This window comes from Oryzias latipes, chromosome 2, assembly GCF_002234675.1.
Source record: "Oryzias latipes chromosome 2, ASM223467v1".
NCBI classification, from domain to species: domain Eukaryota; kingdom Metazoa; phylum Chordata; class Actinopteri; order Beloniformes; family Adrianichthyidae; genus Oryzias; species Oryzias latipes.
The window spans coordinates 12,374,270-12,398,375 of NC_019860.2; the positions used below are offsets into that span (position 1 = coordinate 12,374,270).

Genomic DNA, 24,106 nt, shown 5'->3' on the forward strand with positions numbered 1-24,106 from the left:
CCAGGACTCACAGAGATAGTTAGCTTATCCAACATTACAACTACATATTTAAAGTCCAGATGAGCTTCATCCAGATGGAGGTGGGGGACGACTGGGGGCGTGAGACAAGCCAGAGGCTGTATTTGTCTACAAGTGGATGCATCAGAATGGAGTGCAACGGGGAGCTTGAGGCCCACCATGTGTTTTTATATGTCACAAATACAATCTTTTTCAACTGTTATAATTTTGTGTCTGCCTCTGATTCACAACAATTTGAATAAAGAAATACTCAGAAATTAGGTTAATGGATATATTTGTCTGCACGTGGATGCATCACAGTTGGATCGGAGCAGAGAGACTTTGGCCCGCCTATTTCAGTTGTGTTCTTACAAATATGAGCTTTTTCAAACCACAGGTTTTTATCTGCTCCTGATTTATCACGATTTGATTAAAGAAGAATTCAGAAACAGTTTTAATCTTAAATGGTTTTAGAAATGTCCTCCATCGTAATAAAAACACACAAAAAAATTTTAATTGGAGCTGGTCTTTAAGTTTTTGAAAACGGATAAAATCGTTTCTACCTTTGGCGTAAGTTTGGATGAATTACTGCATCAATGAACTGTGGTATGAGGCAATCAGCTCCTGGTACTGTACAGTTGTAATGAAAGTTTCAGTTGACTTGATGACTGCCTTTTTGGATCATCTGCGTTTCCCGATATTTTCTAGATAAGAGCCCAAAGATTTTCTATCACGGTCAAGCGAAGTTACTTTTTCCAACCCATGAATGATTCTTGTGATGTCTCAGATTTAGTAGCAGCTTGACATGAGGAATATTTGTAGAATGTGTCTAGTAGTGTTAGTGTGCGTTTGGTTGCTCAAGATGTTGGTGTTCACCTTTTGGCATATCTGCATATCAGAGATCCCCACAGTGACCTGAAACTAACTGGTGCGCACCTGAAACTAACTGGTGCGCACCTGAAACTAACTGGTGCGCACCAGTAATTTATTTTTTTCCTTTTTACTTAAAAAGAAAAATGTTTTACTCCCAAAAATATTTTTTTTACTTCAAAAAAAATTTTTTTTCCTCCAGTTTTTTTTTTCTTCATCAATGGCCCTTTAGGGGCTCCGTAGGGGAACTACAAGAAATTTAGTTTTAAAAACACAGAAAACATCAGTAGATTTTTCTTATATAGATGATGAAGATTCAGATGCCTGCCTAATTCACCATTGTTGTGAGAATATTCATCAGTGTTCCTTTTATTAGTTTCCACAAATCAGCCACTTTATTTGTTTGAATCTTCATTCTCTGTAAAACGTTTGCTGCTGGTTTGAACTTGGACTTTGTAATGAAAAATTCTTCCATTAACATCAATGTGGATGCCAGCAACCAACTTTACCCGCAACCCCCTTTTAAGGTCTGATTGGATAAATACAGCAAAATAAAATTACACCACTGTCGTAAAACTGTTATTTTATGAATATATTAATTTTTTAAAATCCACTGCGTCTGCTACGTTTTAATCAACGTATGTGAAACCATCAACAGTCAGTTGCCGCTTATTAGGCAAAGGGGCTTCTGGCCCATGTGAAAGATTGTCTCAATATATCCATATGACAAGCACGACTGCTGGTTTTGTCCTTAAATAGCAACCTTTTTTTCTTTGATGTCACGGGCTCTTGTTTGGTTTTCTCACTGGCTTTTTTAAGTTATAAAACTTTTTAAATACGTTTTATTTGTTTGTTTTTTATTAGATTTTATGCTTTGGGCTTTTGACTCAGCAGTCCGAGCAGCTGTTTTAAGTCTCATGACTGACTTTTGTGAGCAGAATCTGGTTATTTTCCAAATTATAAATTCATTGATAATGTAATAATAAACAAATTGTAAATAATTGAAGTTAGCATATGCCTTTTTCTTTGCGGTCTGGTACCAAGTGGTACATAGACTGGTGGCAGTCTGGGAGTTGGGGACCACGGCTTTTGAGTATTCTAAATTCATAGGTGTACATACAATTTCAATAAGCTAAAATGTTTGTGTTTTGTGTCATCTTTGGCAACCTGCAGGGGGACAGAGGACTCCCTGGCCCAGTTGGACCCCCTGTATGTACAATTGTTCACCACATTTGAGTTGTTTGACCAACTGATTTAGGTTTAAAATAAAGCATGCATATTTCCCCAGGGTCCTTATGGCCCTCCCGGTATAAAAGGAGAGATTGGATTCCCTGGCAGACCGGTAAGAATACCCTTATAACAAATACATATGACAAGACTTAAAAACAAAAGCTTTGTAATATTGCACGAAAGCAAGAGGTGTGTTTTTTTATGTAAAAACCTAAAAAAAATTGCTTAAATGTTTTTTCCGTACTCTCTGTTGAAAACATTTTTTTTTTCCAATATCATGACATATTTTGAAAGCCTCAATAACCGTATTTATTTTTTGGATGTTGGCACCTTTACACATTATAAGAACAAGATTTTTCACATGTACAAATTATCCAGTAGCAAGAGTGCTGAACCCTCTGATTTCTAAGACTTTGCACTTTTTATTTATGTTTATTTGTTTTGTTAATTCAAGGGTCGTCCAGGACTGAATGGTGCCAAAGGAGAAAAAGGCGATTCAGGCACTAGATCTGCACATTACTTTCCTGTTCAGGTTGATATATAATTATATTTTTCCATTTTTTCAATTATTGTGTGAAAGGTTTGATCATTTGGATTCTCACCCTGCCTTGATTTTGATGTTTGTTGGTTTTTAATCATTCATAGAAATACTAAATTTTGTAAAAATATAAATTAAACACATTTTTTATTACCCAATTTTAAAGAAAAACAATAACTTTATTTTTTGCTCCAGGGTCGTCCAGGACGCCCTGGACCTCCAGGACCTCCAGGACCCCCTGGACTTCATGTCCCCATTGATGGAGCTCAAGTGTGTAAAGAGTTTTCAAACAAAATTCTGTTTTCTTGGTTTTCCTATTTTAGAAAATGTGTTTATTTTAAAAAAACTTTCTTTTTAAATAACTAGATTTAAGAATATATTAAGTCTTAAGTTCCAAACTTCTTTTCCTTTCTCAGGGACATAATGATAATTTAGGCTTGTATACTGGTGAGTTTTTTCAATTTTTTTTTTTTTTACAGTTAAAACAATTAAAAAAAATGTTAACAGCTGATATTAAACTTCTTTGTTTCTAGTTAAAGGGGACAAAGGGGATCAAGGACCCCCAGGAAAATTAGAAATTCCAGGTAAGGTTAATTTACAGAAATTTAGATTAAAACTTGTGAATCTTATTTAGTTTTAACCATCACATTTCTGGTGCAGGTTTTGGGTCAACCTTTGACTTTTACACTTTAAAGGTAAAATCTGTTGAAATTGGTGTAAGGATTCCTTCTTACTCATGTAAGGTTTTTAAAAACCATCTTTATTGTTATCACTTGTTGATCATTTTCTGTACAGAATGAGCTAAAGGGTGAGATGGGCTTGAAAGGAGAGAAAGGGGAACCAGGTACTGGATATTATGACCCAAGATATGGATTAGTCCCCTCTGGACCTCCTGGACTACCTGTACGAGCACTTTGAAAGCAGTCTTTGTTTTAGTAGCAGATCTTTTTATGAAGAGATATATTTGCATCTTATTCATCAGGGCCCCAAAGGAGACTCAATCATTGGTCCACCGGGAAATCCAGGTTTGCCCGGGCCACCAGGAAGAGGTTATGATGGCCAGCCTGGACCTCCGGGCCCGCGAGGACCTCCAGGACCATCATTGACCAGCCCTTACGAGAGCATACAAAGTAATACCTCTTATTGTTTGTCACTTTAACAGGCCTCCGTTGTCATCAAAGAATAATATATTTCAATTAAATGGCAGCCGTAAGTATTCCTGGCCCCCCAGGACCACCTGGAGCTCCAGGACGTCCAGGACTCTTTACTGGTGTAAGTAAAACTATGATTGTTATTTCTGTTTGTAACTTTGAAAGGGGAGTATGAAATATTCCTGACTTGCCGTGATGGCCAGGTAGTTGTTTCCTGTAGTACTGGAGGAATTTTGGTGTATGTTTCTTTCCATTAGAATAGTGACTTCCGCTTTCTCTAACAATCACGATTAAGAAACCAAATTAAATGTAGCTTCATGATTTAAAAATAAAAAGGTTTGTATGAAGTGTTTACCAGATAGATACATTACCCTTCAAAAGATAGCGGTCAACTAAAGATTTTTCTATTTTTGAGAGAAAAGCCCTTTTTTTTTCAATGACGATAATTTTAAACTATTCAGAAATGCACTCTATACATAATTAATGCGGTAAATTATTTAAAAAAAATTTTTTATTCGTTTAAACGTCTTGATTATATTTTCCATTCATTGTATGACTAAATTAGTAAATTAAAGTGCAACTTTTCATGGAAAACACAAAATTGGCTGGGTGACTCCAAACTTTTGAGTGGAAGTGTAGATAATCAAATTATATAAATTCATCTATTAATTTTATTTTTATTTATATCAGGGTGTTTTACACAAAAGGTGCTTAAAATTATGAAAAGTTTTTGTGTTTGCAGGTGACAGTGTTGAGATCTTACGAAACCATGGCAGCAACAGCAAGGAGACACCCTGAAGGTTCCCTGGTATACATTATTGACCGGACAGACCTCTATATACGAGTCCAAGATGGAGTTAGACAAGTCCAGGTTCAGCTTTTGTCTTTCGTATAAGCAGATAAGCACCATCATTTCTCTCTTTTTTCTTATGCAGTTAATGTATTTTTTTCAGCTTGGGAACTACATCCCTTTACCAAGTGTAGATGTGGGTACAGTTTTTATGTTTTGCATTATCGTATCTCAAAGTGCATACTTCTAATACATACATTTTGTTACAGGACAATAAGTTTGCAGTTGTGGAAACGCCTCTCGTTCCATACTCTTCAGATCATTCCAGAACCGCCTCTCATACCTCACCAAACAGGATGGACCCACCCAGCCAGCCCCACAATGATCCGCGATACCTCCCTGATTGGAGACAGAACATAGATTCACGGAATCCTTCATTGACAAATCCTAGCCATCCAAGTCATGCAGATGGACGGTTGTCGTACCACCAACATAATGGCAGGAGAGCGGTAATACTCTGTCTTCCAGAAAAAAAAAATCCACGTGTTAAAAATAAACATTATGCTTTTGTATTTTTCCACAGCTTCACATAATTGCCCTCAATGCGCCTCAAAGTGGGAGCATGCACGGCCTCATTGGCGTTGATGCTATGTGCTACAAACAAGCCCAGGCCATAAAAATGAAGGGGACCTTTCGTGCCTTTTTATCTTCAAGACTTCAGGATCTCTACAGCATCGTCCACAGCGCTCAAAGAAACGCAGTACCCATCGTCAATCTAAAGGTAGTAAAACCGGGCAAATTATACACACTTCATGCAAACTTGCACCAGGCATTTCAAACTGTGCTTGTGTACATCTGACTCAAGTTCAGTTTCCTTTACTGCTGTGATTGCTTCATGATATACTCTGGCACAATAAAGCTAGCTGTGGGTAACCCAGGATTTACACTGCTCTGTCTGTGGCACGCCTCCATTGTGTTGCGTAGAATGTCCATTTTACAACTGAAAGTTATTTTACTTTGTCTCTGTTGCATCTCAGAGGGGGGAACAGACCAACATGACATCATAAATGATGTCCAAATTTAAACTTCAAAATATAAAACTTTGGCAAAAATGTTGGCCAGTGTTACCATTGTGTTTTGTTATGTTACGTTGTGTTTATGTTACGTTGTGTTTATGTGCATAATCACATTGGCACTTTACCGGTAATAGCAAAAGTTTTATTCTGAAAGTACAAGTTTTGTTTTTAATTTGAAACCCAGACCCGTTTCCCCATTTCTCCGGCTTTTTACTGTGAAATTGATGCGTTGACAGACTGAAGGTGCATTGCGGAGGGACGGAATTCAGAGGCAAACTGATGGAGGCGATGTAAAATTTTGAATGATTAGTGAACGTTCTAATTTTTTTTATGTCAATGCAACAGCAAAAGGACCAGTATAAATCCGGGGTTATCCAATCTGCAGAAGTGGGTCAGTGCACAGTTTGGACTTGTTTGGCACCCTTTGACACCAGAACTTTAGCTCCAGTGTTTACATTCTGTAGACTACCATAACTCTTTAACCGTTTATGCAATTATCACAATTCCAGTGGATTTTGAAGCAACAAAAAAAAAAAAAACGGCTTTAACCCTTGTGCCATCTTAGATGACCCCACGCTACATTGACGTGTTCTCCCTACCATGATAAAGGTGGATAAAGGTGGAAAGATTTCATGTAATCCATGGACACTAGTGAAGATAACAAATCATTGAAGAAAAAAGGTTTAGCGCACGCACTTTCTAGTGGGTCTAGATGGCGCAACTCCCAATGGTAAAGTGCCTAGGATAGCACAAGGGTTATTCTGATATGCAACAATTTACGGTAGTGAAGTTCTCAGTTGATTTTGTTGTGGAGAAGAGCGGCTTTTCTCTGCGCCGGAACCAGCTGATTCACGTTGTTAATGCTCGGAAAGTTATGGTTTGTCAAAGGCCGTGTGTTATTTCGGTGTCGCTGGCAACATCTCTGGTGTTAAAGGGTTATACACACGGAAAATGTACACAAACAATAGGAAAAGGTTCATAGACATATTTCTTTTATGTAGATGTCTGTATTTATAAAAACAAAAACATGTGGAAGAAGAAACAACATTTTGCACAATACTAGTTTTGCTATATAACATGTTGCGAAGAACTACCATTTTTTTAAATGGGCAAATACCCATATTTTCATGACTCACAAAAGCAAATACTACAGCACATCCATGAAATTAGGGTGGGTTATTATTTCTTGAAATGAGGTTAAAACAGAAACAAATTAAGAATACGACAAAAATATTTCAGTTGATAAAAATCCTTGACAATTCTAATGAAACCAGTCATCATCATCGGAGCATGGCTTGTGAACATCACCTGAAGGAGGAAGCTGTTAATTCCGCTTGCTACAAAATAGGTGCCAATAACTCCCAATAGTCACCTGATAAACATAAAATAAAGTAATTTTAAATTGCGTTTATACTATTATGACTATTATTACAATTGGTGATTTTGCCATGCAGACAGGTTTGTGCAAGAGCAACTCTTGTTATTTCTTACCCCTATTGGGTTGATAAAACATGCCACACTCCCAATATGGCCCCTCTGTCAAATATTAGACCCTTGTGTGGCCCACGAGTTAAAAGGTTTGCCCACACCTGGCCTATAGTATACCTAGGCTCTTTCCTAAGACATATTTTGACTGATTAAGTTGTTTCATAATTCACAGGATGAGGTTCTCTTTGATAGTTGGATCAACATCTTCAAAGAAGGTAAAATAAATGAAAACGTCTCCATCTACTCCTTCGATGGCAAGGATGTTCTCAGAGACGACACATGGTGAGGCAGCACTTGTATTCTTTCAAAATCATTTTGTAACGTTTTAATAAATATTGTTAAGAAAAATCCCATAAATAGCATAAAAATATATTAAAAAAAAGTATTTTATTTCAAGGCCGGAGAAGATGGTGTGGCATGGGTCATCTCATGAGGGTCAGCGGAATGTGAACAACATGTGTGAGTCGTGGCGTGTCAACGATCAGGCAGTGACAGGCATGGCGGCCTCACTTTTGCAAGGCAGCTTCATGCAGCAAAGCCCCAGCAGCTGCTCCAGCTCCCATGTGGTGCTGTGCATCGAAAACAGTGTCACAGAATACTGAAATGCACAAAAAAAAGGCATGCATTGGACAAACATCACACAGTCCACGGACACTTTCAACCTACCTTAAAAGTTATGTTTGTAATGCTCTGTTAATTTTTTTATTTTGAATTTTAACAAGTTATTAATGTTTTTTCTGCTTTTATGGTGCAACATGGGGTCACTAAATGTTAGGTGATTGACAGTAAATCCACCTTTTCTAACAATGAAGTAGTTTTACAGCAACTCTCCTCTGTTCTGTTTGCATTTCTAGCTTGAGTTTCATGTTTGTTAAAAAAAGAGCAAAATGTCCCCTCTCTACTTTTTTACACATTTAAAATGGCACTGAAGCAGGAGGAGATCTACAAAGGGGCAAGGGGGAGGCAGCTGACCCCCAGAAAAAAAACCTTGGCCCCAATTTTTGAGTCAATATTAGTTTCTTTCTCGACAAAGATTTTAAAAATAATCAATACAAACTTCCTTAAGCATTACAAATCTAATGCAAATATAAATGTTATTGCATAACCTTTCGCTTTCTTTTTTTTTATTTTAACAACAGCAAAACTTCAAAATCACTCAATTATAATCATAATCACGTTCTTAATCACTCAACAACACAAAAATGTATTTTGCCGGTATTGTTAAAATACATTTGTTTCTGAGATTATTTAGAGGTTTGTAGGTGGGTTTGGCTAATTTTTTTTCACAAATTTGAGTTTAAATGAGTCGTTCACCAAAGTGAATTGAGTTTTGAGCTTCCCAGAGAGCGCAAAGAAATCACAGTAGCTGAAATTGTTCTTATATTCAAATTATTCATACTACTAAAATAATGGCCCAAAAAGAAAACAATAATTTCTTTCGGGGGGAAAAAAACATTTACAGCTGTGCTCGTACGTTTATATACCATTGGAGAAATTATTAATTCTAGGCTATTTTTAGAGGAAATAAATATGACTTAAAAACTTTTTTCCACTCATGGTTAGTAGTTGGATTAAACCATCTTTTGTGAAACAACAGTGTTGACTCTTTTTAAAACATAATGACAACAGAAACTTCCTTAATTACACGAACACCTTTATATTCTTGGGCTGTCTTCCTTGAGCTGGCAGTTTAAGATCGCCCCAGAGTGGCCCAATAAGATTGAGGTCAGGGGACTGAGACAGACACTCAAAAACCTTCACCTTATTCTGTTATAACCAATGACAGAGAGACTTGGCCTTGTATTTAAGATACTTGTCAAGTTGAAATGTCCAAGTGTCCCATGGACAGCCTCTGAGCTGAAGAGTAATCTGATTAATCTGATTCCTGCGGAACTGTAACAAGAAACTTTACACTGTGACAAACCCGTGGACAAAGAATCTGTAAAAATTATTTACGACAGTTTCTCTTAGTAAAAGAAACAAAACCCTCATATAAACCTTAAAATGGAGACTACCTTCATGAAGTTGAAGTTATGCCTGAGCAAATGTAAAAATCTTTCACCTTCCACTTTCTAAGAAACACTTCTTTTATTATGACGTAACCTCTGGACGAAAACTCCAATAAAGGCGTTTGTTTGGCAAGTTTAGACCCCAGAGCTTAAAAAGAGTTTTCTTCATGAAGCAGCTGTTGGTGACTTGTTGACTGCAAACTGCTGCTGCTGCAGGTAGAAACACAGGTGAGAGCTCTGCTAAAGAATCTGGACATGCCAGTAAGATCACGTTCCTACATGGTGTTTGAATCAGGGCTTTTGCTGCCTGCTCTCTTTTGTGCAGTAATGACACTTCAACATTTAAGGAAAACGGGACAAATAAGTTCTCATTAAACACGCGGCTCAGAACTTCATATGATAACAGTAAGGTTTTTAACTGAAATAGTCTGGACGCTTCCACTTTTACTTCCCTCTGTGGGGTATTTGGGGTGGGGTTCGTAATTATTTTTAAGTTTTGTTGTTTCCTTCTTTTTCCGGTTCCTTTTTATATGGCGTTCAATTTCTGCCATATATTGAACGATCGCAAAGACAACTGAGCGGGTGTATTCAGAAACTGAGAGAGCGATCCTTACAAACGCACAGGCGCAATACTAACTGAGTGATCCCGCATTTCACAACTGCACGCCTGCAATCCTAACTGAGCAGTGATCCTGCGCGCTCATTTCACACCTGCGCGCTCGCTGGGTTCGAGCGCAGTCTAAAGGGGGTGTTTTTGTCACTTGGGGGGCGGTGTTTGGGGGTGTGTTTGTCACTTGGTGTCGGAAACCTTTCTGGTTGATCTGGTTGGCCGACATTTGCATTTTAAATCTGGAGAGGCAGCAGGGCGGGACTTTCTTTTAGAAGCTTTAATAGAAAAGAAAAAGCGACTGTAACGTGGATTAAAACAGTAACAAATGCAGTGATTTTCACATGAGAAAATCTTTGGGTCATTGGTTAACGTTTTAATCCATGTTACATCCGCATTTTTTTTCTATTAAAGCCTCTAACACAACAGTGGGTGGTGAAGAAGTTTGACACAGAGAGCCAAAATTTTTAACTGTGATAGTCAAAGACCCACACCACGCAATGACCTGCCAGACATACACAGAAAAACACACAACTAAATCCATTTTATTTCCAATAACACGCTCCTCTCCTTAACAATACAACGGCACTGGATTAAACGGCGTAGTTTCAGTTATGGGTGTTTTTTTCTGTATTTAACATTAACACATTCCAGTAAAACATGCATTCTACTGTGTTTTAAAAAGGCAGCGGGAGCAAAACTAAGTTGGTTGAGACTTATGTTTTATTTTTTCAGTCATCAATCAGCATCCAAAAATCCATCAAAGTCCTCATCTTCTGTATCTGAAATGAACAGCTGGGCTAAATTACTATCAAACACGCCACGTTCCCTTTCGTCATCGTCAGAGTCCGTCTTGTTGCCATGCGGCTCCAAAGCTTGAAGAACAGTGCAAGCAGACACATCAGCCCAAGCTTAAGTTCTACAGTCCAAAAGTGTGGCGTAATTCGCCTGGCGCTGCGTCCCAGTAAAAGGAGTGGAGGATGGACAGCTTTTCATTGTAATCTGCTGTAAGTTGCTCCGCTCGAGTCGATATTCCAACACAGGCAACCTTGCCTTTTTTCCGCGGAAACTCAGCTGCTGCATCTTCTTGTCTTGTCGGAGTTTGTTTTCCAGCTTCCGAACCATAGATTCATTCATCTTGAATTCTCTGGCAGCTGCTCGATTCCCATGTTTCTCAGCGTAGCTGATAGCTTTCAGTTTAAACTGTGCTTCATAATCGTGTCTCTTTGCATTTCCAAGGTTTCCAAAACGAAATTGTTCTGCATTATGCTCATACCTGAACCTTTGTACTATAGAGGGGGGGTCTTCTTTTACGTCCTCACTTCTCTCCGTACCATTCTCATGTTGTTCTTTCCTAGGTCCTCTTTACCGAAGACACACAACAACACACTAGGGCCGCTTCGTACATTTTGGAGAAAATTCACGACTTTTAAGTGCGCCTTATGGTCGTGAAAGTATGGTATATAGAAAATACAATAAAAGGCAGAGAGCTGGATGCAGCTCAAGAGCCGCCTGTTAGCCACACCCTGCTCTAAAAAATGAAAGTCCCACCCCGCTGCCTCTGCGGATTTGACATGCGAATTTCGGCCAAAGTTACCGCTCCCAAGTGACAAAAAAAAACCCTTAAAACTGTGCGCAAACCCAGCGAGCGCGCAGGAGCAAAGTGAGCACGCAGCTTCACCGCTCAGTTAGGGATCGCGGGATCGCTCAGTTAAAATTGGGCCTGCGCGTTTATAAGGTTCGCTCACTCTGTTCCTGAATACACCCGCTCAGTTGTCTTTGCACTCGTTAGATATATGGCAGCGCTGAAACGCCATATTTTTTTGTTCCAATCACTTTTCTACTCCATCTGTCATCATATTGAGTGCACCTGTGTTCAATTATCGAATCCATCCACCTGGTCATCATCCGCGTGTTTCCTCCACTTGTTGTGAAATAGTTTTGTGTTACCTCTCGAGTGTCGCAAGCATCTAGCCTTGTTTTTCAGTGCTGAATAAAATACTTTTGTATTGGAATTCCCTGCATCCTGTGTTTGCGCCCGCAACGGGATCCTGACATTACAATCCCGCCTCAACATGGACACAGCAGACGCAGACGCTCCACGCTCTATCCTTACAAGTCAGGAGCGAATAATCCGTCAACAGGAGGAGCAGAAGCACGCTCTTCACCGGGGTTTGATGGAGATGGCCACGAGCAACAGTTGGTTGATTGGGCAGCTGGCAGAGCGGGTTCAGCGTCCTCCCTGCCCCACCCGCCTTCCCCCACTCTGGATCTGATGTCATCGGCCCCTGCCGTTTTGTTGACCTGACCTGAAAGGTTTTCTGGAGACTCTGGAGACTGTCGAGCATTCATAACTTAGTGTGAGTTCCATTTTGAACTGCAGGCTGCAGGAGATGCCCTGTTAGTTCCCCACCCGCCTACTTCGACTGCACCCTTTAGTACACAAACCCTTTACTCCAAAAAAATACACTCCAACACACACAAACACGCACGCACACTAGTTCACAAACACACGTACATTACACAAGGAAGGTGGGACCTCTGATCATCTGTCCCCTACCCCATCCCTGCCAGGGGGTCCAAGGCCCTTAGCAACGGCGGCCTTGTCCCCTAGGTCCTGGCTTCTTGGGCCCAGCCCCCCTCTCTCCACGCAGGGAGAGGGATCACTCAGTTCTCTGGCAAGATCATGAGCTGGGAATCACATAAAATCTGAGCCTGGGGGTGTCCATGTCCCTGTGGTGTGGGTTCTGGTCCTTGCCCTTGAGTGCTGGCTGTCTCCAAAATTCCAATTGTGGGTGAGTCTGGTCGGGCCATATTTACAACATTCCCCACTTCTGCGCTCTCTGTCCCCCGGCGCCTCCCTGTTCTCCGGCATTGAGGGCCCCTGTGGCGGTCTTGCTGCACGTTAGCAGATAGAGAAAAGTTTTTCTCTATCTGCTAACGTGCGGGTGTTGGGGGGGGGGGGGGGTAAAAGTAAAAACCGTAACCTAATGGGTAACTGATAAACAATCTTTTTATTTTTCAAATTTCCAGGGACTTACTTAACTTTGCTTTTTTGTTTTGCTTGTTTGTTGCGAAGCTTACTGTTTGTTGTGAATTAGCTACATAGCAAGTATGTCATTCATATTCCCTCAGGGATCGCCAAAGCAAATCAATTTTAGTTGAATGCCTTTCCTGACACAACCCTGTATTTTACCAGGCTGGGAGGATATGGCTACATAGTTGGGCAATTAGTACTAGATAGTCAAGGTAATATATACATACGTTTTTCTTCCTTTACTACTAACATGAAAAATAACTTTTCACATTTAAAAAGGACAAAATATTTTTGCTATGTTGCTTTCTTAGTTTTGTTTTTTAAATAAAAATACAATAATACAATGTTCAAACATGTTTTTTCAAGATTACAGGCATACTGTTGCATAAATACCGGTAGGTAAATTTGAACAATGCTAGTAACAGCATACAGTGCTTTATCCAACAATTTCAAATACAATTATGGAAATTCACATAAAAGGGATTAAGATTAACTGATGAATTCATTGTTTTGGAATTAAATAAAATTAGAGACAATGTGAATTACTGGAGGGGCGCAAACTATATTTTTTTAATTGGAAATTCTATTAACCAGCTGTCTTACTTACTTTAGGGTGTATTCAGACTGAGGCTGGTTAATTTGACTGAGATTGAGTCCTGAACCTTGCATTTGGTCTGTTTTCAGACTGCCTTCCAACCAGACATTTCTGTTTTGAAACAAAGCTTGTAAACAAAGCCAGGTCGAACACTTTTTACTTGGTACTTTGGTACGGCGAAGGCATGCTGCAAGACATTTGCTGAGAGGTCAACAGTTAAGAAGGTGTATATGTCTATGACATATAGATTGTTGGGAAAACAGTGTTGAGAAACAATGTGTATCACTTTAAAAAGTTGTTGTAATGAGCCTGCATTAATCCATCAAATTTCAATGAGTCACTGTTTCATCGTTGCTCCACATTTGTTCATGGTCCATTGGTCGCTTTCCTCCTATTCTGTTTACATCTCTTAATGCACAGTTACGGTCCAGTTGTTCCACTCCAAGCACAGAGCCTAGTCAGACTGACAAAAACTCAGAGGGGGCCGGAGCTAAGTCCAATTGAAATCTAACGGAGATCCCCTGGACAGGTGGGTCAGGGAGTGTTTACTGGTCCCAGACCAGAGGCCACATTCAGACTGAAAATTTGTTCCAGATTATAGGGAAAAACAAACTCTGGTTCCTGTCTGAATATACCCTTAGTAGCAAGAGTCTAGATTCGGCAGTTTGTAGTTCAGGCCAATCACAATTGAGCAGAATTCACTGACATTTACAAAGTCACAGCAAACAATGTTGATTCTGTCTGGCTCGGGCCCTGGTTGCTGGTCCTCTGTCCAGCGCAGAAGCAGCGGGAGGGCATCCATTGTCATCTTCCTCATGGTCTGGCAGGGATGAAGAGCAACATACGTGGCATCTTCTGTCAGGTTCAGGCCGCTGACATAAAAACCAGCTGTGAAACACCAGAACCTTAAACCTTCAGGTCACTTACTAGTTTATTCTTTAACATAATAAACCCAAAAAAGTATCATAACTAGAGTTGTACCGATTTATTTTAACAATGATTCGATTTGATATTTGTGGTTGCCAGTTTGATTCACTTTCAGTATTTGTTCATTTTAAACAGTCCAATTCGATCAGACTCACTGACCTAAAATTAATCCAGGACATTTTTTTGCCCAAAATTCAACCAGTGTGACTCCGTTTAAGTATCTGGTTGCTGAAGAATGCAGGTGAAGTTTTCCAGTTTCCTTGTAGTTCTTGCAAGATAGTCAAGTGTAAATGTGCACAAACAAACAAGTTAAACTAGAATTAATGGCAAATCCATTAATACTTTAGTTTCATAAACTTCACCGCACTGCTGTTTTTCCACATCAAAAAGTAATACAAATGGAACATTATTCGACCATTAAACTATGAAGTGATATTTGTGCTACCACACAGAGAACAAAAGTCTCAGATTTGAGATCAAAGTTCTGTAAGTTGCAATCAAAACTATCAGTTTGAAAAACAAACTTTTCTAAGTTGCAAATGAAAATAAACGTTTGCTTTCAAAATGTTTTTCTAGGGTTAAAAATAAATATTTGAATTTGCAACACAAATGTTTTCAGATGCATTGTCTATTTTCTTGTTTTGTCTATATCTATGATTTTGCATTCGCAACTTTCAGTTTAGTGACAACAATTTTCCTAAATATACTTAAAACTATTCCGAACACTTCAGGTCTCAAACAGAACCAGTGACGTGCGGTGAGGCACCAACTCCTCTGGAGTCAGATTTACAACTGCATGAACTGAATATTTCCCCATTCATCCAACAGCAGGTACAGCATATAAGATACACACAAGAACAAATTTGTCCTACAGAGAATATTTATTTTATATACATGGATAGAACACTGTTCCACTTACTCCCATATTATTTTTAAAAAACAAAAATTGAAAACCATGTTTAGCATTACTTTTTGAGTCCATGCAGTGATCCTTCTCCACAAAAACCTCTACGATCTGTCACCTTAATTAGAAGCTGTCCCCCAAGCTTCTAATTAATGGACATAATATATCAACTGCCAAACCCCGTAACCATCAAATTAGAGAATATTTTAATAAAACGTTGTTCCCTATATTTCAAATCCAAATGATATAACCCAGTATTTTAATAATTCAGAAAAGAAACAAATACCATACCATAAATACCATAAATATTTTAAACTTCCCATACCTCCTAAAGCCAAGACAGTCCACTTTAAAAACTCTTCAGGTTAATACCCTTCCAAGAAATTGCTCAGAAAACGGTTTGGAATTCCTAAAAATTGTTGTTCTTTTTGCAATGAGGATATTGAAACAACTGAGCATCTATTCTTTCAATGATTTTACTCGAATGCCTTTTGGGACAATATGCATTATTTGCTCTTCCCCAAGATTCCATGTTTAGCAGACTTTTCTATTAGGACATAATTTTTGGATTAATTTTAGAAAACAAAAACACAGAAATTGTCTTAAATGTTAGTACTATGCTTTGTAAAATCTATGTACACAAATGTCGATTCTTAAAATCAAACCATATTTTTTCTCATTTCATAAAGAACTCTGGTTTTATTTTTCATCCATAAATTTAAACTCTAGCCGTAAACTTCACTTGCAATGTAACTCCAAAGTATCATATGTAATTTACAGCTTTTTGATAAACGCTACGTTAATGATCATTGTATTATGTATCCCCTTTTTCATTTTATTTTAATCTTACTTTATTTAAGTTTGTATTTTTTGTATTATTCATTCCATCATTCATCTTCTTATCGGTTCTATCCCTTTCGGGGGATAAAATGGCCAGAGCCTTTCGGCCGACCACTTGCAGGCCGGGACACCCTTGGACCAGGTCAGCGGCCTTGAGGTTAGAGTGTCCGCCCTGTAACTGGTGGGTTCAAACCCAGGCCGAGTCATTCAGGACCCAATGCCTCCCTGCTTGACACTCAGCATTAAGGGGTTGGAATGGGGGGTTGAACCACCAAATGGTGCCCGAGCCCGGCTCATCTGCAGCTCACCGCTCCCCCAGGGGATGGGTCAAATACGGTGAAAGAATATCCCCATTGTGGGATAAATAGAGTCAACTTTAACATTACTTTACAGGCCGCCAGTCTGTCGCAGCGCCACAATCACACATCCGTGAACTCTAATATTCACACAATTTATAGTCACCAGTTAACCTATGAAGCATGTTTTTGGATGGTGGGAGGAAGCCGGAGTCCCTTGAGAAAACCCACGCACGCACGGGTGGAACATGCAAACTCTTCACAGAAAGCTGCCCCGTTGATGTTCTGTTTCAGGTACCCCAGCCGGGGCTTGAAGGGGTATTATTGCTGTGAGGCAAGAGCGCTTACCACTGCGCCACCATGCAACCCAACTTACAGCACCTGGTATTCCCAGGCGGTCTCCCATCCAGGTACTAAACACGCCCGACCCTGCTTGGCTTCCGAGGTCGGACGAGATCGGGCGGGTCCAGAGTGATGTGGCCATAAGCATATTCTTTTACTTCATTTTATTATTGTTTTTTACATTACTAAACAACAACAAAATAATTAAAGAAAAAAATTATTTTCTCTTTATATATCAATGTTTTATTCTCAAAAAAATAATAGTTCATATATACAAATCAAAATAGTAACAATGTTACGTACCGGTGCACAAAATAAAGCTCCAAGATGTTTTTGTTTTTTCTCTGCTTCTGACATTTTAAAAATGCAGGTCGCCACACTAACATAAGTACAGTCAGGAGTTTCTCAGGAGTTTAGTTTCTGTACATTACCACAGTGAATTTTAAACAACAACAACAACAACTCAGATGCCAAGGAAATGTAGAGCTTTAGTTTTTATTCCATGGGTTGAACAAAAAGATTGCATAAAAATGCAAAAAACTAAACCATTTTTTAAACACAATCCCTTCCCAATTTCATGGGCTCGTAAGTAATTGGACAAATGAAATAACTAAAAACAAAATGGTCATTACTAATATTTGGTTGAAAACCCTTTGTTGGCAATGACAGCCTGAAGTCTTGAACTCATGGATATCACCAGATGCTAGGTTTTCTCCTTCTGAATGCTCTGCCAGGCCTTTACCTTTTTTTAAATTTATTTTATTTTTATTTATCCAACAATGGGGAAATTGTTCTCCGCACTTTAACCCATCCCCTAGGGGGAGCGGTGAGCTGCAGGGTGGCCGCGGTCGGGGGGCGACTCCTGGCTGGGGAGAGCGGGGATCGATCCGCCAACCCTTCGGTTTTTGGACTATGGAAGCGATTCTGTAGCATAATGATGAATGAAGCTGCATTTTTTGACTCAAAATTAAAATGAAAAATCAATCCTTCAAAATCCTTTTTCATTTCTTTCCTCAACACTTCTTATTTTATCACTTAATTAAAATGATAAAGAAAATGGTATTTGATATTTCATTTTCAAAAAGTTCTCTGGTAAATGTGTAGCAAAATTCATTTAGAAATGTCTAATTTGATCATTAAAATGGATTAACAGAAAAGCTTTTTAATTTTCAAAATGTAACTGCATCAAATGACTCAAAATTAAAATGAAAAAGCAATCCTTCAAAATGTTTTTCATTTTCTACTTAAAAAACACTTATTCTGTTTCAAAATTAAAATGAAAATGCAAAGAGGGGATTACATTTTCATTTTAACATCCACCCTGCGAACAGTGTCGAATTTCTCAATTCGACTTAGCATTTCCAGAGGGGAGGCGGGGCGATGACGTCAGTGCTATCTCCGTGTGTCCGTCTGCTAAGACACAACAACAGACATGCTAGGAGCAGTGTAGCTTTGTGTTAGCGGCAGAGGAGAGGGCTTTGTGTTGGTTCTGAACTCCTGATGATTGTACACAGCTTCTCAGGACTACGTAGCAGCCTGTATGCCTTCTGCGGTCCTCCTGTGGACGTCGAACCCCCCCGACAAGCTTTTTTTCTTCGGACTGACGTGCTGCTACACTAGTGTCCCAGTGCCAATAGCAGCCATGCACGCCCGGGCCATCACACTGCCTCCACAGTGTTTTACTGATGATGTAGTGTGCTTTGGATGGCTGGCTTGCATCTTGCAGTGTACCTTCTGTATCTACTTTCTTGCAGTCTTCTTTTTACGGTACACTTGAATATTGATACGCCTGCCTCTTGGAGAGTGTTGTTCACATGGTTGGCTGTTGTGAACGGGTTCCTCTTCACCATGGAAATGATTCTGCGATCATCCGTGGACGTCCAGGTCTTTTTGCGTTGCTGAGTTCACCGGTGCTTGCTTTCTTTCTTTCTCAGGATGTACCACACTATTGATTTAGCCACTCCTAACACTGTAGCCATTTCTTGCATGTTTTTTTTCTGTTTTCTCAGCTTGATGATTGGAACCTTTTACCTGCATGGAGACCTCCTTTGACCGTATTTTGTCTGTTCACAGCAAAATCTTCAAAATGCAAGCACGAGTCCTCTAATCAACTCCAGGCCTTTTATCTGCTTCAATCATAATGACATAACAGGGGAATTGCCCACACCTGCCCATGCAATAGCATGGAAGTCAATTGTCCAATTACTTACAAGCCCATGAAATGAAGGGATTGTGCTTAAAAAATGCTATAATTTTTCACATTTTCATGCAATCTTTTTGTTCAACCCATGGAATAAAAGCTGAAAGTCTGCACTTCAATGGCATCTGAGTTGTTTAATTTAAAATCCACTGTGGTAAATTAGAAAGAATGTGTCTCTGTCCAAATATTTATGGTCCTAACTGTATACAGTAAACCCTTGTTTTTCGCGGGGGTTACGTTCCAAAAAGAACCCGTGATAGTCAAAAACCGTGAAGTAGAACCCTCTATTTTTTTTTTACAATTATGATACAATTAAATACTCTATTATACATTGAAAAGAAAGAACAAACCATTTTATAGGCTCAAGCATTTGTTTCACAAATCAAAGTACTTTAGAAACGTTTTTTAACAAATAACTTCTGTTCTGTACTGTCAAATAATAATTTTAATCATCAATGTGAACAGAAGGCGTCAAATCGTGGAGATTAGCCCCGCCCACCGCGACCCGCGTAATTGGATTAAACGGAAGAAAATATAAAATGATGATTATGAAAAAATACAAAGTACAGTCGCCCAATAGTGACTCGGGTCTATTTAACTGCTCTAAATTCAGACTGAGCCGCTGCATCCTGACTCCGCTCTGCAGATATTTCTTCTTTTAAAGCCCGCGGTGCAGCTGCAGGTGTGTTTGTTAGGGAGAAGAACATAGTGATCGGCAGTTGGTGTCGCTCTTTTTTCTTCTTTGCAAAAACATCCTTATACACCGACATGCCAACATCAACAGAATTTGCAAGTACATAATGTAAATTTGGCAAGCTGTTTTACGTCTTCTTCTTCCACTTTCGGCTTCTCCCATCAGGGGTCGCCACAGCGAACGAGTCGCATGGTAGATTTGGCAATGTTTTACGCCGGATGCCCTTCCTGACGCAACCTTCTCAAACCGGGCTTGGAACCGGCAGAGGTAGAGAAGGGAACAGGGAGCAGCCCGGAGTCGAACCCTGGTTTCACGGACGGCAGGCGCCGCAAACCAGCACGAGCTAAACCAGCTCCCCTGGCAAGCTGTTTTACGTACGTGTACATATTAAACTGCAACGTTATTGACGCACAGGTAGAGAAGAAGCGGAGTGACTTATTAGCCAATCAGAATGCAGAACACAATGCATGCTGCAAATCCGTGAAGTAGCGAAACCGTGAAAAGTAAACCGTGTTATAGCGAGGGATCACTGTATACAAAACTGTGTTGTATGTTTTTGCTTAGCTGCACCTTCTGGGTTCAAACAGAAAATCTGGTGTATGTTCCAAGCAAGGGTAACGCAAGGCAGACATACTTGATTGGATAAAATCTACACCAATCAGCACAAACCTTCTTGTCTCTGATTGCTGGCACATTTATCACACTTAACTGAGAGTTGTGAACGAAAAATCAGAGATAGACAGAAAGCGAGATGAGAGGCAACGCATCTGGAAACATTTGTGTTGCAAATGCAAAAATGTTTTTTGAAATCAAACAAAAATATTTTAAAGGCAAACATTAAATATTTTCATTTATAACTTATAAAGTTTTGAATTTACAACTGAACATTTTGTTTGAAATTTTGATCCCAAAACTGTGACTTTTGTTCTCAATGTGTTGGCACAAATATCCCTTCATATTATACCACACCGCATGGTCGCTTCTTTACAAAATTCGAAGTGTTTCTACACAATGGACTGTAATGATGGCATCATCATATTTGAAAGTGATCACGTGTGTTGTCCGTTGTGATGATACTTGGTCTGTTTTACATTATAGTATAATAAACCTACCATGTCTTAATCCAGGATTGATTAAATTATCTATTTATATAATTTTGTTCTTAAATGTTACGATTGTCTAATGGTATAGGTCGATATGATTTGATTCTTTTTCATTCATTCATCGTCTTCCATTTATTCCCTTTCGGGGTCATGGGGCTGCCGGAGCCTATCCCAGCCACTTGTGGGCGAAGGCAGGGGGACACTCTGGACAGGTCGCCAGTCTGTCGCAGGGTAGAATGTCCACAATCACACATCCACACACTCCCCATTCACATCTAGGGACAATTTAGATTAACCAATTAACCGATGAGTTAACCGGGGGCCTTCTTGCTGTGAGGCCTGATTCGATTCTGCCTCAGACAAATCAATTTACTTATAGAAATAGATTAATTGTTACACTCCTAATCATAATGAAACTTTCTAACATTTACCTGGTCTTCCTTTGAGTTTTTGTGTCTCCAGATAACTAATCACCTTCTTTGGGTTAGGAGTATCAGCATACCTGCACAAAGAGCAAAAAAGGATGTTTAAGCAGTGGGGAGTTTTTTCAGTTGCGATTAGATAAAGAAGTTAACTTCATCAGCTTTTTTGTTCATGTCAACATTATGGACTATTGACTGGATTGTAGACAGTATATGTCTAAAAATATGTCTAAAGTGGGCCAAAAAAATATTTAGTCAGCCACCAATTGTACAACTTCTCCCACTTAAAAAGGCCTGTAATTTTCACCATAGGTATAGCCTCAGCTATGAGAGATTTTTATAAACTATGGTGGAGAATAAGCTTAAGTTCAACGCTATACTTTGTTGTATGCCCTTTGTTTGGAAGGACAGCAGTCAAATGTTTCCTGTAAGTCTTCACAAGGTTTTTCAAAACTGTTGTTGGTATTTTGGTCCATTCCTCTATGCAGATCTCTTCTAGTGATGTTTTGGGGCTGTCACTGGGCAACACAGACTTTCAACTTTCTCCAAAGATTTTCTATAGGGTTAAGATCTGGGGCCTCATTTATAAACGTTGCGTACGCACAAAAGAAGGCGTACGCCACTCTCTACGCAATAGTTGAGATTTATAAAAAGCAAACTTGACGGGAAAATGTGCGGTCCTCCACGCAAGCTCTGACCCAGGCGTACGCACAAAAACGGGTGAAATGAGAAACGGCGACGCCGTCGGCAGATGGAAGAAACACGTGAAAGTGAAAATGACAATAGACCTTTTTCGCAAAAACCGGAAACACGTCAGCAACGTGTAAACCTAGTTCCGGTTTGTGCTTCGCTGGCGGAGAATGGCAGAGCCTAGAGTGTTTTCGAAGAGCCTGAGTTGTGTTCCGAAGTTCATCAGCGCCGATGCGATGAAGAGTGTGAAGATGCATTCGTCCACTAAAGGAAACAAATTGGACAAGGGATATAAATTCGTCCATGAAGAGTTTATCCACCATTACCAAGGTAAGCTTCAGCTAGCTTAGCCATAGCCGCATCACCGGTAACTCTGTGTGTTTGTTTACGTCAACTGTAAATCCTGGTGTTATTTGTAATATAAGGTATAACACATCGCAGTTAATATGTTGTGTGTGTGTTTAAGTGAAAAGGCATGAGATTAACATAACACCCAAAAATTTGGTGAAGCTGTAAATAAGAAATGTTAAGGTGCCCGTTTGCGTCTTCATTCTTCTTGCTGCAGACAGTTGCGGCACTTTCTTCACTTACTATTAGTATTATTTTTCTGAAAGTAGGGTGACCACACGTCCTCTTTTCCTGGACATGTCCTATTTTTCGATACTTATATGATAAAATAACATTGAACATAGATGAAATGTAATCATATTTGCTTCATGTATGCAGCTCTGAACACCAATTACTCTCGATGAAATATCTCACAAACTCACTTCACTCCTCTTTTTTACAAACTCAAATCTGGTCACCCTACTGACAGTTATAGTTTCATGTTACATTGATGTAGCAACATAAGTATGTCTTAATTTTAACCTATTTAATTTCCAGACCGCACATTATTCACAGCTGGGTCAGCAGGCTGATCCACCCCCCCCCCTGGCCTGCACGAGTGGCTTGCAAAGATGGCACAGACCAAGAACACAGGTGGGTTTGTGATCAAATTATCATTATGATTTAAGAACGGATGTGTATCCATAACAACTGTAGATTATTATAAAAACACCCCCAGTAGTTATTACAGACTGTAATTTCTTTTTGCCTTTTATTTATAAGGGAATCCATCCTGAACCGGTTAGTGAGCTGGTGGTGCAAAAGCCCAAAACAGTTGGCAGAGACGGTCTGAGCTCCACACTGTACAAGGCATATACAGGTGAATAATTTAACTTTTTGTTGCTTTGTGAGAGCAAGTTAAGTTTAAATGTAAAAAAATTACATTAAATTTAAATGTAGTTATGCACTTATGTCTAACTTTTGTGTGTTGTGTTTCTCTTGTGTAGGACCACTGCCAGATCCATATCTGATGGCATCTGGAAGCAGATTATGCCAGGTGCAGCCCCAACCTCTCATGGCTGTGTTGGATGGGGTTTCTGAGATGGAATGAAAGAGAACTTGGATAGATATTATAGCAAATGCATGAATGCATACCTTAAATTACACTTATCTTGTCTTTAAAAATCAGTTCAGCCTTCTGTCTTACTGTTGATGATCTGTAATGTTCTTTTTTATTCTAAATCTTTGATGTTATTTGTGTTATTAATCAGTTGTTGTTACGCATACCTAAAAATATTAAATGAGGCACAACTTTGACCAAAATTGTTTTATTTGTTCATCTAATTATTTTTGTGAAGTCAAAGTCACATTTCAACAGAAAAATATTACGAATATAACAATTATATTTAACTAGATTTTAAGAATATGTGGAAACACTAAATTTTTCCATACTATTTGCACATTATACATTATTTACATACCAAACAATTCACTCTTCAACACAAAAAAGTCCTTGACAATTTGCCAAAACACGGCATTTAAGCCAGATCTGATTCACACTGCCCATCAGTGTGAGCGGCACAGAGAGTCCCTGATGTGAAAGGACTTTATCCTACTGATCACTCTTTCCACTATAATTCTGAGGCGGGTAATGGCTTGGGTTTGTTCTATTTCCTCCTTGCTGATGGAGCTGAAAGCTTAAAAGGTGGAATCATGATCTCAGATCCATTGTCAGTAAGGAGGTCTTCAATGAGGAACTTTTGTCCGCCATGACATCGTCTCCTGGCTGCAGCAAAGGAACTTGGCTTCTAAGTCATGGATGTAATCCAAAGCCTCATCCAGAGCACCTGTGAAGATAAAGAAATTAAAAATCAGTCTTGATATATTTATTCTACCTTTCAACACAACACAGTAATCATGTTTTGAAAAGTATGTTAAGTATTTAATTACAAATACATTTCATTTATTTTGGT

The 24,106-nt window shown here is 39.2% G+C and overlaps 2 protein-coding genes and 1 pseudogene across 12 annotated transcripts in view; 1 reads left to right on the top strand and 2 right to left on the bottom strand.

Moving 5' to 3' along the window:
• The window catches only part of LOC101161469 (collagen alpha-1(XVIII) chain-like), a 47,758-nt gene extending 39,022 nt beyond the window's left edge, over positions 1-8,736 (top strand). For all 5 annotated transcript variants that reach the window (XM_023964700.1, XM_023964709.1, XM_023964705.1 and 2 more), the window contains 16 exons: positions 2,041-2,076; positions 2,156-2,209; positions 2,552-2,629; positions 2,831-2,905; positions 3,052-3,082; positions 3,169-3,219; positions 3,296-3,330; positions 3,431-3,538; positions 3,618-3,765; positions 3,843-3,907; positions 4,529-4,657; positions 4,740-4,772; positions 4,846-5,085; positions 5,160-5,357; positions 7,313-7,422; positions 7,538-8,736. In XM_023964700.1, coding sequence (XP_023820468.1) covers positions 2,041-2,076; positions 2,156-2,209; positions 2,552-2,629; positions 2,831-2,905; positions 3,052-3,082; positions 3,169-3,219; positions 3,296-3,330; positions 3,431-3,538; positions 3,618-3,765; positions 3,843-3,907; positions 4,529-4,657; positions 4,740-4,772; positions 4,846-5,085; positions 5,160-5,357; positions 7,313-7,422; positions 7,538-7,742 — 1,596 coding nt within the window. In that variant the 3' untranslated portion in view covers positions 7,743-8,736. The remainder of the gene's footprint in view (positions 1-2,040; positions 2,077-2,155; positions 2,210-2,551; positions 2,630-2,830; positions 2,906-3,051; positions 3,083-3,168; positions 3,220-3,295; positions 3,331-3,430; positions 3,539-3,617; positions 3,766-3,842; positions 3,908-4,528; positions 4,658-4,739; positions 4,773-4,845; positions 5,086-5,159; positions 5,358-7,312; positions 7,423-7,537) is intronic.
• LOC101161710 (PI-PLC X domain-containing protein 1) overlaps positions 1-24,106 on the bottom strand; it is a 59,699-nt gene that overhangs the window by 26,492 nt on the left and 9,101 nt on the right. For 5 of the 7 annotated variants that reach the window (XM_023964746.1, XM_023964727.1, XM_023964745.1 and 2 more), the window contains 2 exons: positions 21,126-21,196; positions 12,768-14,276 (listed from right to left, as the gene is read on the bottom strand). In XM_023964746.1, the coding sequence (XP_023820514.1) occupies positions 14,026-14,276; positions 21,126-21,196 (322 nt within the window). In that variant the 3' untranslated portion in view covers positions 12,768-14,025. Of the gene's footprint in view, positions 1-12,767; positions 14,277-21,125; positions 21,197-24,106 lie in introns of those variants that run through there. The other 2 variants (XM_023964748.1, XM_023964741.1) reach the window with 2 other exon arrangements.
• Positions 16,725-16,843, bottom strand: LOC111946491 (annotated as a pseudogene).